The sequence below is a fragment of the Euwallacea fornicatus genome, chromosome 21 (assembly GCF_040115645.1).
Source record: "Euwallacea fornicatus isolate EFF26 chromosome 21, ASM4011564v1, whole genome shotgun sequence".
NCBI lineage: Eukaryota > Metazoa > Arthropoda > Insecta > Coleoptera > Curculionidae > Euwallacea > Euwallacea fornicatus.
The window spans coordinates 1737862-1750020 of NC_089561.1; the positions used below are offsets into that span (position 1 = coordinate 1737862).

General features: G+C 40.9%; 1 protein-coding gene across 4 annotated transcripts in view; it reads left to right on the forward strand.

Moving 5' to 3' along the window:
• scrib (scribble) overlaps window positions 1–12159 on the forward strand; it is a 44022-nt gene that overhangs the window by 17981 nt on the left and 13882 nt on the right. For 3 of the 4 annotated variants that reach the window (XM_066294541.1, XM_066294543.1, XM_066294542.1), the window contains 8 exons: window positions 4914–5010; window positions 8093–8394; window positions 8449–8664; window positions 8721–8909; window positions 8968–9144; window positions 9710–10333; window positions 11794–11904; window positions 11957–12136. In XM_066294541.1, coding sequence (XP_066150638.1) covers window positions 4914–5010; window positions 8093–8394; window positions 8449–8664; window positions 8721–8909; window positions 8968–9144; window positions 9710–10333; window positions 11794–11904; window positions 11957–12136 — 1896 coding nt within the window. The remainder of the gene's footprint in view (window positions 1–4913; window positions 5011–8092; window positions 8395–8448; window positions 8665–8720; window positions 8910–8967; window positions 9145–9709; window positions 10334–11793; window positions 11905–11956; window positions 12137–12159) is intronic. The other variant, XM_066294544.1, reaches the window with a different exon arrangement.

The window sequence follows — 12159 nt, forward strand, 5'->3', positions numbered from 1 at the left end:
TCGGGATTCACGGTCTTTGATTCAGTTAAATTGGACCCATTCAAAACTTAAACGTAATTTGTGGCTTTTCTTTAGGAAGTTGTACCTAATTAAGCTGTGGGAATCCACATTTCCAATTGCGTTGTTGCGATTTTGAACGGAAGGTTTGTGTCCCTGCAGGTTTTAATAGGCACATAAAAATAGTACTGAACTATTGCAGTACATAAAGTAACGCTGTTGCTCCCATTGCCATTCTGCCCGTCACCCGGAATGCATTGTGATGTCTACTCAAAAATTGTATCATTGTTGAATCGACTTTCCAATTGACATTTCATTATTTCGGCCTTAACCGCTACTAAATCTCGAATATGCCACGACTGTCCTTATTCGGAACATGCTAGATGAATTTCATGATTTACGTTCTTAATGTCACAGTGCTCTTTTTAATATACATAGATACTTAACTTCCTTTTAAGTCGTGTTACTCTTCTTTTTCGCTTATTTACTTTCTACAATGCCATCGCCGTGACTCGGGTTTAAACTCGGTCTGCGGTCGCGTTACTCGATATTTTCTTTTTAAAATTAATGATATTCCTGACACTTGTGCTTTTTATTGCCTGCTAGATTATGACATGAAAGTTCGCGCTATATGTAGAACAGGAACGACGGTGGTTCGGTTTTCTGTAGGCTACGGCTACGAGTTTCGTATTGTGCAGCTGTTCGAAGCTTTTCAACATTAATGGGGGCAAATTCATCCTAAAGTTCCTGGCCGAGTAGTTTTTTCAGTTTTGAACAAGCTCTCAAGCTTTCTTTGAAAGTTCGGGGGAATTTGTTGAGTCCGCGTCATCGACTCGTGTCGGGGTACTCGGGATCGTCATGGTTAATGGAAATTGCTGCTGATTCACCTCCTCCGTGTTTCAATTATTTTCCTTTAGAAATCGTTCGATTCGTATTTCTCACTGGTACCTTCGCTTTAATGTGGCTTTACTAACACCCGGGAACTTTCCATAGTTATAAAATTGTACGTAAACGTGGGAACCGACCAGTTAAAAATGTAAACTGGTACTTTTACTTATATACTAACATTACGGCCTCTTAGTCGTGCCTTCTGCGACTTACCGCACTCCCTTTTTCGACGCATTTCATCCTAATAAATTACTGGCATTTCCTGCATACAGTTAATCACAATATTGAGCGTACACGATCATTCGCTATAAATTGTTCCATATTTTGTTCATAACAAATGTTTTCGCCAAATAATTTGAAGCAACAATTATTTCATCTTTCAAACAAAGAAAAAAATCAAGATAATACATTAGAGTCAATAGGGCAAGATAATTTAAACGTTCTTGAGTACTTTTACACAAAAATGAGCCTGCATAACCAAACAACAACAAAACATTCAAGAATGGCAAAAAATGCATCGGAATGTTGGTGATAAACAATTTGGATTTATCAGTATCCCATAGGCAGTTCAGTTTCGACACAGTTGCAAGAAACTTGATAAGAATTTTCAAGATGAAAACTCGGCGATGTGAAACTAGCGAATCCGAAAGGAAAGTAATTTGCCAAACTTGTTTCACGAGGAAAGAGTATGTGAGGAACCGGCAAAATTGCAGGCAGAACACATTCCGCGACTCAGAAAATTATAAATAAATTTCGATACGAAGAAACACTTACGAATAATACCGGAAGCGGAAGAAAAATAATTCTTAGCGCTAATGATGAACGTTTTATTGTGCGCCAAATCAAACGGGATCCCACACAGAGTATGCCCAAACTGACTGCCGAGGTGAGTTCAAGGATTGGACAATGGGTATCCACAGAAATAGTTCGCAGGGTACTTAGGAAAAATAATCATAATGGACGAGCGGCCCGGAAGAAACCATACATCTCTAAAGTAAATAGAACCAAGCAAATTGTGCTCAGGAATACATTAATAAGCCACTGGATGCCTGATGGCTTATTAATGCCACTTGGATTCTGACGAAACCAATGTGAACTTCTTTGGATGGGATGGAAAACAAATTGTGCGGAGAAAACCGAATGCAGAAGTGAAAATGAAAAACGCCATTGCCGCCGTTAAGCAAGGTGGACAATTTGTGACGTTATGGGGGTGCACGGTACCGGAAAATTGCACTTCATCGGCGGATTAATGCATAGACATGTTTATATAAATATATTAAGGGAAAACTTCAAGGCCTCAGTTGAAAAAAATCATCATGTCAGGGGCCTATTATTTTCATCAAAATGATGACCCGAAACACGCGGCGTTAGTATTTTGCGAATCGCTCTTATACAGGGTGTTTCCTAGCTGCGTGTTTTGAGTCAAAAATGTCTAATAAACATATGTCCGCAAATGCCTTGTTTCCAAGATACAGGGTGTTGATTGAAAGACGTTGAAAAAGGTTTCTAAAGGTTTGGTGATATTTACTAACTTGTTTATTGTTAATTTTTTTTGCTACTTCCACTACTATAAACAAGATAGTCAGTGTTATTTTGGTTTTTTACTCTCTAAAGTGAAAGAATTTAGTTCTGTGCCCCAAAAATCAGATTATACCTCAGTTTTGAAAATTTTTCAAATGCCTAATTACACTGATCAAGAAATGGCCAATATGGTTTTTGTTTAGGGCCTTGCTGATGGTAAGTGTCTTTTCTAAAATTCGAACACCCAAATTGAGTCATTTTGGAAATAAAATCTCTTTTTCTTGTCACATTTCAACACCCTGTATCTTGGAAACAAGGCATTTGCGGACATATGTTTATTAGACATTTTTGACTCAAAATCAGTCGAGGATTACGCCTTTAAATTTTTTACACGTAGTTAGGAAACACCCTGTATAATGTGCCGAAATTGCTGAAACCTCTCCCACAGGGTTCTGACATAAATCTCATCGGAAATCCGTGGCGTCTATTAAAAACTAAAGTCAAAAATAAAGAAGAATTTAAAAATGTAATTCTTGTTGCACGGGAGCAAACATCACCTGATTACACACTTACGTTAATCCAATCAGTGCCATAATGACAACTTTAAGCCATCATAGACTCCCAGCAAAATTCCAGAAATATTGAAGTTGAACTTTATATTTATTTCTAACTAAATTGCGTGTTTATTAATATGATGCACATTGAAATTTGTGTCACAATTTAACAATTGATAATGGCAATTTGGTGCATTAATTCTTCATTTTGAACAATACTTAAACATTTTGTTATCTTGCACGATCTAAAATATCACATAAATCAATGTTTACAATAAAAACTCCTAAATTTGTTCATCTCAGGTGACTATTTCAGGAATTATATCATTTCAACATATGCACGCTTAATTTTGTGAGTAACTGTATATCGTGGCTGTATCAATATTTATCACGACATAGAGCGTAAATTGGTCCGAGACAGTCTCGACATGGTTCTTCTAGGCAAATTATACGGTAAACGTCCTTTCGATATTTTTTTTTTACTAATTAAATGACTCATTAGACTAGTCGAGAAGTCTGCAAATAAATCATTGTTGGCCTACGGTACTTGGAAAGTATCTTTCCAATTGCATTTCGCTAATTAGGTTAGCGACTGATACAGAATTTTGTTCCTTTTTGGCTGAATCAATTCGGAATTGATTGAATTCGTGTGTTCATTCGAACAGTCCTCGACAGGTAGCCGTGCGGGGGAAGGGGGCCGAAGAAATTCGCCGAGATAAACGCTTGCGCCCTGGCGGGGTGAAATATTGAAAAATTTGTCCCGCTAATGAGCAGTTTTTATTGCTCCATTACGGCCTTCAATCACCGGAAGATTTTTATTAACTATTATTAAATTGTTCTCGTTATTAGGACTTATTGTCTGAAATCAATGGTGAGTAGCAAGATTGGAATCTAATAACAATGATTGTCACAGTGGGTGGCTCCTTTATGCGACCACATTCCGCTCTTAAAAGCTCTTTGATGGAGAAGCTGAATATTAAGTCAAAGTGCATAAACAAATTGGTTAATCGATCCCATTTCTTTTTTAATGCGACGTACTCACCATGCCAATCGTCGCGGTCCATTTATTTTTGATATGTTTCTAGTCGAAATATGCAAGAAAACAAGCACACGTTCGTTGCATTTATTTTTCGGCAGAAACTGTCATGAACGCAGCAGGAATTTCATGTCTTCGCGAGTAGTTCGCAATTAACTGTTTAATGTTAATTGCGCGTTCGCCAAATGTCAAGAAAATATCAAATTGTTGCGCGAATCGTAACTTAAAAAAGTAAACATTCACTTTTTCGTTCGAATAATAACGAATTTCTCTCGTACATTAAGAAACGTATAATCGCATTTTGCACAGCGGTCGAAATTTGCACGGTGTGTCTTGTTCTGGTCGTGACTTAACTTGTCTCTTTATTCTAGCCCGATGAAGATCCTATTGCCGCCGAAGAGGCGAAATCGATTTATAACATAAAACGAGCACCATGCATAACCAGTTTCGCGTTGGAAATATTAATTTGTGGAAAATGACTCTAGTTTTTACGAAGGCCTGTTATAGGTACAGTTACGTAGCAAAGACAATGCCCCTGCATTCGGTACAAAAGCCTGAGCCATTTTGTTCATTATGAAATTCGGTTGCGCAATAGATTTTTCACACGCTTTTTACTTACTTACAAGACATTTTCCAAAAACCGAGTCCACGGTGCAGTGCAATGCGCTTAAATATACTCGGTATAACGTGCTAGATGATAAATGCGACTTATCTGACAAATCTCCTGGCCGCATTTTTTGGGAATTGCCCTCGAAGGATCGTGACCATTTTTTATAATCCGTTTGTTGTGGCTTTAATTTCGATCCGCTTTTTAAGTTGCATCGAGGTTAAAGGTTAATCATGGTTGATGGTTTTGTGCATGTCGTATGCCTACATTGTCCGGTTTAACCACCTACAGCTTAATTTTTACGATATAGGCAATCAAGAGGAAGGAAGAAACCAGCGAATCTGACCGAGTCAGCGTCTCCACTAATATCGAATCTGTAGGGGACCATAGTTCTGCGAGCAGCCATGGTAAGCATTAAATAGTTTCTTCTTAATGACCATTCAAGAACCGTCTTCCCACCTTAAATTACATGTAATTAGCGGAATTCAGTGCCAGTAACCTGAATGACGTTTTCAGCCTGCCACATAAAAACTTAAATACCCACGTTTAGATAATAACAAAAAACGGTACATATTAGGAATTTCTACTTGCCTTTGGACGAGTTCCGTTTGACGCTTTATTAATAATTTATCTGTTTTCCTGCAAGACCTCCGATTTACTATTTTTCGCAGGATGCAGTGTGTTACCCACCGCACAACATCTGCCACTGCGAACCGCAAAACAGTGTTGTGTCTTGACTAGGAGAGAATTCGATGTTATACTTACGCAAATTTGAAGGTTATCAGACCTCCTTTTTGTCTCGACGTGGGGCCATTTTGACGATTTTGATCGGAGCCAAAGCGCCACGTTAAACGAAAAAAATAAAGATCACCAGAATAATTTCAGCTTACTACATCCTAAGCCAGCATTTCCATTTCCTCGTGTCTCATTATCAATTGTCTCGGCACACCTCCCTCCTCCATTTCTCCCTGGCGAAGGTATTCGCGGTACAAGCGGCGGTTCCGAAATGGTTTCCCCTGCTTTGCTTCATTTCTTTCTTTGATTTGGCGACCTTCGCAGGCTTCTTCTCAGTCCTTCGGCAGTTAAAGCGCAACCAAAATTAAACTCCATCCGCCAGTCTAGTTCGGGCGACCTGCGGCGTTCATTATTCATTTTGTTGCGCGATCCCATAACGTGCGATAAGAATGTTATTCACGTCGCTGTGTTATCGGGAGATAATGCCACCTTGATTACTATAGTCCTCTCATGTTTTAGCAAGTTTTCGGTCGGTTCGGATAGTCGGGTCGCGTTCTTCTCCTCATCTAAATACGGTAAGATGAGCAGCGCTACATTGCCGCGAATTCGCGTCGAGTCGCGAGGGGGGAGGTTGCACATTAAGGCCGACACTATTCCTAAGAATTTCAAAAAATCGGCCACACTATTGCGATACAAGAAGGAGCCGGCAAGGTACGTTCCTGCCGAGATACCCAAAACGCCAAAATTACAGCCGAAAAGCAGGATCTTGAGGTATGACAAGGGTAAGTCATGCAGAAGCCCACGAAGCCAAAACAAATTTTTATTGTGTTTGCATTAAATTGGGAACGATTCGAGATAGCGGCGCAGGTGTGTGTTTATAAGTTTCGTATACCGTGGTATAATATGTTTAATCTAAATTTAATTCCTGTTGCATGTGTGCACCCATGTAGAGAGGGTCTGGTATTAGAAGTGGTCTTGCTACAGGCGTCATGTTCTGCGGCGACCGTTGACTCAGACATTGATCAATATTTAACTTGAGATTTGTATTATTTCGATGTCATATCAGGGCCGCATGGCAAGTACTATTGGAATGCGTTATTTATTGAATGAGAATGCTCGCTTCTCTTCATCGCAGGTCTGTGTGAACTTACCAAGTCTTGATTATCGTCAACGTGTTGGATCCATCGGATTCGTTCCTCCTGGGAGGAAGAGCAAGCATAGGGAAGAGGCAATTTTAATAGCGTCCAATAGCTGAGTTTCGAATGAAGAAAAAGAACGTGAATTTTTTGCATTCGCCACAATATCAAGAATTACGTTTAGGTCCAAATAAAGAAAAATCGCACTTTACTGCGTTCTTGAGTTTATTGCCTCCATTTTTGAGAATTATATTAGATCTAAAAGCAAATCAGACGAATATTTGAATTCCATCAAAGAGAACAAAATTCTACGTTTGGGGGTCTATGAGTAAGATAGGCCCTCCGGCGCTGCGCGCGTGCGGATTCGTCCACGGTCCATCATTCCTTGTTTCCAATTACTCCTGAATATTTTCAGTAATCATCTGCCGATAGTTCCACGTGACCTGACTTAAATATTAATAGAACTATGGTAGTTTTAGGTGAGTAGTTCCGATAATAACAGTTACCAGAACGAAGCGAATTGTGATTAGTGAATGAATATAAAGAAATGATTTTCCATCGAACTGTGTCAATCGGCAGTAACTGTCACAGTCGGATGTCCATAAGAACTTCCAGGCACTTAATTTGCAAATTTGTATGTCACATAATTAGCCATAAAATGCATATAATTAATGGAACAGGAAATCGGATTTAATAACGAGAATTTAATGGATAACTGTAAGCGGTAGATTTTTCGAGACTTATCGTGGAAAAACGATGCCGATCAATTCACTGCGCACGTTAAAAGAAAAAGTGAAATGACCGTAAGACCATAAACAAAACAAGCCTCAAGGTTGTAACGTGTTGCGCAATCAGTTTGGGTCAGTCATCGACTCGCAACATGTGTTGTAGTTCTTTTCTTGTTATTGATTAACACATTTGCTATGTATGCATTACCCCATTTTTAGTGTAGAAAAAAAAAAAAAAATATATATATATATATATATATATATATATATATATATATATACATATATGTATGTATATGTATATGTCGGGGTAGCATTAGGAATATTCTCCATCATTGATAATTTTGATTGTTTTATTAAGCAAATTGATAGTAAGGCAAGGCTAACGAATTCACCACTACTCGACCGCAACCTTTCCCTTCTTTTCAATTACTGCCTTCTTCACAGTTCCCATCCCCCGTGGTCCTCTTGACTTAAGGGATGGTACCTGTTCGTCCTGGTCTTCCCACGGACCGAAACTGCACACATGGCCCTTAATTGCGTCGGTAATAGTGACCTCGTTCGACAGTGCTTTATCTCCACGATAAACCTGTCAACCTGCTCTTCAGCCTTATTGCTAACTCAAATTTTACATTTAAAACTTAAGAACTAATAAATCTCCGACATATATATTAGTGCATTCAACAACCAGATATAGGTGCTTATCGAAACTGACTCTCAGATCCAAACTGCAATTTCCCTTCAAATTACACCTCAGAATATTCAATATTTCCAACGCAGGAAATTACTTTGACGAAAGATCATAAAACGGTTTCCGAACTTCCCAATACAACTTATTTTCTTAACTTCCCCCATGACAGTAACATTAAATAACTTTATCCTATCCTCAGCTGGAGAATCCACAAACAGCGAACCCACTGTTGAAGTTCGCGAGGAGAATTACGAGATCCGCATCGAAAGATCGAATGCGGGTCTCGGTCTCTCCATTGCGGGTGGTAGAGGGTCCACGCCCTTTAAGGGCGACGACGAAGGAATCTTCATTTCCCGCGTGACCGAAGGAGGACCCGCCGACTTGGCCGGCTTGAGGATCGGCGATAAGGTTCTGAAAGTGAACAGGTTCAACGTTCAGGATGTGTCACACTACGAGGCAGTAGAGGTTCTGAAAGCCTGCGGTCAAACGTTGGTTTTGGAGGTTTGTTTTCGGTGTTTTTATGCGAGAATAGTCTGTAGATTGAGGTTGTCGTAGGTGGTTCGGGAAGTGAGCAGGTTGATAAAGGTGAAGGCGGAGCCGTTAAGCATTGAGTCCAAACCGGAGGTGCATCACGGGACTCCGCCGCCTCCGTTGCCCCCTATAAACAATAACGTGGAAACCAAGAAGATTATGATACACACTACTTTGATTAGGGACTCTAGAGGGCTTGGATTCAGTATAGCTGGAGGCAAGGGCAGTCAGCCGTTTAAAGTGAGCTATTTCGTTATTAAACATGATTTTTATTGTTATTTGACTTGTTTTATTAGACTGATTCGGACGCAATTTTCGTATCGAGAATCACAGATGGCGGAGTGGCGCACAAGGACGGGAAACTGGCCCTTGGCGATCGGGTGATCTCCATTAACGGAGTGGACTTAAACGGAGCAGCACACCAACAGGCTGTAAATCTTCTCACTGGACTCGAACGTTTTGTGAGGCTCACTGTAGAGCGGGAGGTTAGTTCTGATACAGTTCGTTACGTAGGAATTTTATGTAATTTAATTGTTGTTACAGATTCCAATCGACGACCCATATCCGCCCGGTGCGTCGCCCTCTCCAGGGCCACAGCAAAGTCCCAGATTATTCGGGCTTCCCAAACCTTACACCGGGCTCTATAGCGCAAATAGTTACATGGCGAATCGGCCTTTCAGCGCTTACAGACGTTCAGTAGAAAGTGATATCAGCAAAAAGGTAATAATTGTCCACTCTTAATTTTTCTTTTGGAAAATGATAGTTGATTCGCAATGACTGATAGATTTATCAGACCTTGACAAGAGATAATCAATAAATGATACCATTAAAATCGTCCTGAATTTGCGTTCATTTGGGGCCTTCTCTGTGCGGTTGAGTTGAGTCTCGCCCGAATGCTTTTCCCGTTGCTAATAATAATAATTATTGATTTTTAGCTATAGATATCGGATGGATTTGGCTCAAAGTGATTGTTAAATAAGCAAATACTACTGGAGCATTGTATTTTGCATAACGGTTATATATACAGTAGATTTTATTTGGAAAGGTGATCGTGTCACGGTTTAAATAGGATTTATCATGTCGAAAGAGGCAGGCGGAAGTGCAGCTTTTGTTGGGGATTATTTTTTTGCAGTTCTACGGTTTTAATTGGGTGGTTTAAAGTGAATTTAATACCTTAATTACATGTCGCATTTTGAAAGGAGTCGTGAGGGTCGCTAGTTTTAACTGGGTTAATTAAAAAAAGATTAAACGTTCAGGGAGAGTGAAAATAATTTTATTGTTCCAGAGCGAATCACCCGAGCCGAAAAGCAATAAAACGACCCCCGAAACCACCCCCACATCAATAATCAAAGAAAAGCCCCAATCCGGCCCCATACCGAAAACCAACGGAATCCTCCACAATCACACCAGCGTGAACAGCTCAAACGCCACCCCTCTGAATCACGAGCCCCCGAAGCCGGCTCCTCGCCGTCTGAATAGTCAGAGCAGCACTGAAAACTCCGCGCCCCCTAGCAGTAACGCGCAGCAGAATCCGCCCCCATCATCGTCATCCCCCACGATGACAAATAATAATCATAAGAAAGCGACTCCAATGTCATCGCTCGAGAGTGACGAACAGGTACTGCCGAGGCCCATCACCAATGAAGATTTCCAAGCCATGATTCCCGCCCATTTCCTTCCCAAAACCACCGACCATTCCCCCCCGAACGATCCCTCCTCGGCCAATGGCAACAACCCCGCCGCGTCGTCGGTTACTACGGTAACAATCCGCAAACCGGATACGGTCGAATTACCGCCCGCGCCGACTGGCCCCGGCCGAGTGACGGAGACGATCACCAAAAGCACGTTCACGGAGACAGTGGTGACGCGCATCACAGACAATAAGTTGGTGGCGCCACTCATCATTGAGGTACGCGGGGGGAGGTGTGTAGCTTCTCCCCCTCTGACCCTTAGAATCCCCCTCCCTGTAGTAGGTTGGTAGTGATGTGTGTTCACAGGCTTTCAGGTATATTCGGCACCTTTAACCGATTAATTTTCCTCGTTTTCGATTAGTGCATGGCTAATTTTGGGAGAATGAGAGGTGAAAATTAACCTGACGGGAAGGCAATGTCAATTAAACTGTGAATGGATGCAGAATGAGAAGATTCCTGGAAGGTGGAGAAGGTGGACGGAGAAAATCCTTGGCTAGACCCATTCTCCCGACATCGCACCACCATAGCGCGGGAAGAGAATGAAAATGAAATTCGAAAATTTCGATTTTTCCGAAACAATTGAAAAACCGAAAATTATTTTGTAGATTTGCTTGTACCACGAAACTACTCCCTTGAATGAGCAATTTTCCTTCCATTTAACCAAGTCTGTGTGTTTTACAGTTTACGAGGCCCCCCTGCTGGACATCCTCATTTCGGACGCAGCACAATCAATTGTAACAATACAGATATATCAGACGTTGAAATTTCGAAATTCAACCATCTAATCTCGCTCAATGAGCTTTATTTACTTTCACTGTACAAAACATCCCATAAGGCCATAAATCTTGCGACTTAATTACTTTGCTTGGGCATGTTTGTTTTCCCGCGTTTTGTGTTAGATATAATTTTTCCTTTAAAGCACAAAACGATAAATTTTCTTTCTGTGAATCAGAATGTTCGGTTTCGGGAATTTTCCCGTCGCATCGAAAAACGAGTTTTACGAAAGTCTTAATAGGAAATACGAAGAGAAGATGAGGCGGCCTTCGCAGATTTCCACACACGAGGTGGCTCTCATTAGTAACTCCAAGAATAAAGGGAGGAGAGTTTCGATGGTTTTAGTGAGTTATTATTAATTTCGTTGGTAGTAGTGGTAGTTACTAATACGAACTTTTGCACGTCCATTGAGATCCTCTCTGTGGGTTTCCTGTTGTTAATCTGAGCATGGTATAGTACTAAACAAGGGTAAGGGTCAGTCATACTTTAGATGCCACAACAAAGCAGGTAATATTCTCAAACATAGTCTCCCCACATATCCTGTCTTCCCACATCGGCTTCAATTTCCTTATACACACCATATTCTCTTGATTAGTAGTAAGTAATAACTTACTGCCAACCGCTATAGATTTTATACTTTTTAGTTATATAGGAGTCATAAGCTAGGGTAATCAGAATAGATTTCGCTGGAAACCATTATTAATTTACTCTCGAGGAGTTGTCGAACATGACTATTTGAAAAATATATATTTTATAGGCGAAAGTTCTCTGTAAGTTTCGAATGATTCGGTTAATGATGGTTTGAAGAGTTTGGTGAGGTTTCGGATGATGCCGGAATAACACGGGCCAAAGCGTACTCGTAATTAATTGAAAGCCTGTTTAATTCAACCCTAAACACTTGCAGGATGTGACCCTTTCGAAGAAGGAGGGCTCACTCGGTTTTAGCATCATCGGAGGAGTCGATCATTCGAGCATACCGTTCGGCGACAAAGAACCGGGCATATTTATTTCGCATGTAAGTGATCGCATCTTGCTCACGTCTCTTATCACGTGAGGTGCACTTTTAGATGGTTCCTGGCGGAACCGCTGCAAATTCCGGCAAACTTAGAGTGGGGGACAGGATTTTGAAGGTGAACGGCGAGGACATAACGACGTACAGCCACCAGGACGCTGTGATGGCGCTGCTGAGGCCTGCGGACAGTATAACCTTGACTGTCAGGCACGACCCCCTGCCCGAAGGATACCAGGTAGGGGAGGTGGAATTTTGGGA